This window comes from Musca autumnalis, unplaced genomic scaffold (genome assembly GCF_047663935.1).
Source record: "Musca autumnalis isolate F117 unplaced genomic scaffold, ASM4766393v1 scaffold_2, whole genome shotgun sequence".
Lineage (NCBI taxonomy): Eukaryota > Metazoa > Arthropoda > Insecta > Diptera > Muscidae > Musca > Musca autumnalis.
The window spans coordinates 235,057,884-235,059,862 of NW_027411755.1; the positions used below are offsets into that span (position 1 = coordinate 235,057,884).

The following is a 1,979-nucleotide window of genomic DNA, read 5'->3' on the forward strand; positions in this document are numbered from 1 at the left end:
AAGGCTATAGAATCTACCTCCTAAATACATAATTATTGCGGAAAGGGATTTTCGTTGCGTAGCCGGTTTCGATTCGATATTGTCAATAGAAGGAAGTTTCAATTCACACAGGCTGATGATATATCTCTGTCGACAAAGCCAACTGATACTTTTTTACTTGTTTACTTGTTCAAACATTTTGTACCCAATAGTAAGAATTGATTCACTGGGAAATACCTGAGCGAATAACTGTGTAAATAAAACATATAAAAATTTTTATTTTTTGTTTTTTATATTTATAATTTATTATTAAGGGATAACCCATTAACCTCTCCTTGATTTGGAATTTATATTAAAATACATATTTACATAGCAATATCAATTCTAAACATGTGTGTGAAGTACAAATGGCAATGTTTTCTACACAATATTGCAATAAGAATATCAGTCAAATATATGGAGTTTAAAATCCTGTCGGCTTATAACAGTACTCCAAACTAATGCAAAAGTTTAACTGAGGTGTTGTTAAAAATATAAATAAATATAATCTTTAAATAATTTTGGGTAAATTAACAAACTCTGTATATGGTACGTTGGTATACTTAAAAATAAATAAATATGTAGAGGACACAGAAATATTAACAAAAATTGCACACACATACATACAACTGTGGGGACATGGTGTCACAAATCACTAGGAAAAAATAAATAGTGCAACATTGCTTCCTTTCTTTGGGTACTTAGAACATAAAACTGAATACTCATAGATATGTTTTCCAGTCAAAGTCACGAAAAAAACCATCTTCGTTCGTTCATCTTTTTGAAATTATTCCGGTATTCCAGATTTCAAAACTTGACTATTTGTTGTACGAAAAATTCTTTCCTTTTCCGGCAATTCGCCAATTAAATAATCGCGCATTTGTTCAATGGCATCACGTGAATGTCCCGTGCCATGAAACGCCAGTGTGGCATCGCGTCCCGCATAATCCATAATAACATCAGCACCACCGGGATGATCTTGAAGGAAACTGGTGACGTCGTAAACGCGATCATAGATTACAACCCAACAATCGGAATAATCATCATGGTGGGCCACAGCATCCAATGAGATTTCTGGAAGCCGTTCGTTTAGTGTTTTAAGTGTGGCTTTTTGTTGTGATTTCTTTTCGGCTGGTGAGAGGGGTACAATACGCAATGCTTGAAGTAAAGTCGTAATTGATGTTGTCATGTTAAGGAATGTTTTTTGGTTTTTCTTTATTTTTTTTTAATTAGGAAATTATTTTGCTTATATTGCGGTTATTAGAAATAAATATTTTTTAAGACGTCACTTGTTTTGATTTTGTTGGCGTTTTTTCGCTAGATTGCTATTCTCAAATTTCCCTTTCGTTTTTACAATTTTGTTTGTGGTTTACACGCTTAGCGTTTGTTTTATTCCGCCGTTGTGTTAGCTTGAAGCCCGGTTTAGTTAATGCAATGAGTGCAGACACTGATGAATTTATTTATAAAGTAATAGCAGTCAAATACAGAGGAATTGATAAAGCGTAGATTAACAATGAGAGAGATAATGTGTGAGAGTCTGATGTTAGTGAGAATTTTTCTGAGATACAGTTTTATTTGGTAAAGTCATGATATTACGTATCAATATCAATAAAGTAAATATAAAATTTTGAGGGTAGGCAATAAACTACGCTACGCACATATATTTGGTGGATTTTAAAAAATCCATTAAAAATCCACGCAAATAATGAATTGGGTTGGAAATAAAAATCTTTAAAAAATAACGCCAAATAACGACATTGGTTGGATATAAAAATCTATTAAAAATCCACGCCTAATAATGACTTTGGTTGGATATAAAAATCTATTAAAAATCCACGCCTAATAATGACTTTGGTTGGATATAAAAATCTATTAAAAATCCACGCCTAATAATGACTTTGGTTGGATATAAAAATCTATTAAAAATCCACGCCTAATAATGACTTTGGTTGGATATAAAA

General features: G+C 31.9%; 1 protein-coding gene across 1 annotated transcript; it reads right to left on the bottom strand.

Annotated features, from left to right (window-relative positions):
- Nucleotides 1–252: 252 nt before the first annotated feature.
- On the bottom strand, nucleotides 253–1,572 carry LOC141393357 (cytochrome b5). The gene has a single exon (XM_073966357.1). The coding sequence runs from the start codon at nucleotides 1,205–1,207 to the stop codon at nucleotides 806–808; it is 402 nt and encodes a 133-aa protein (XP_073822458.1). The 5' UTR covers nucleotides 1,208–1,572; the 3' UTR covers nucleotides 253–805.
- Between the last annotated feature and the right edge of the window lie 407 nt (nucleotides 1,573–1,979).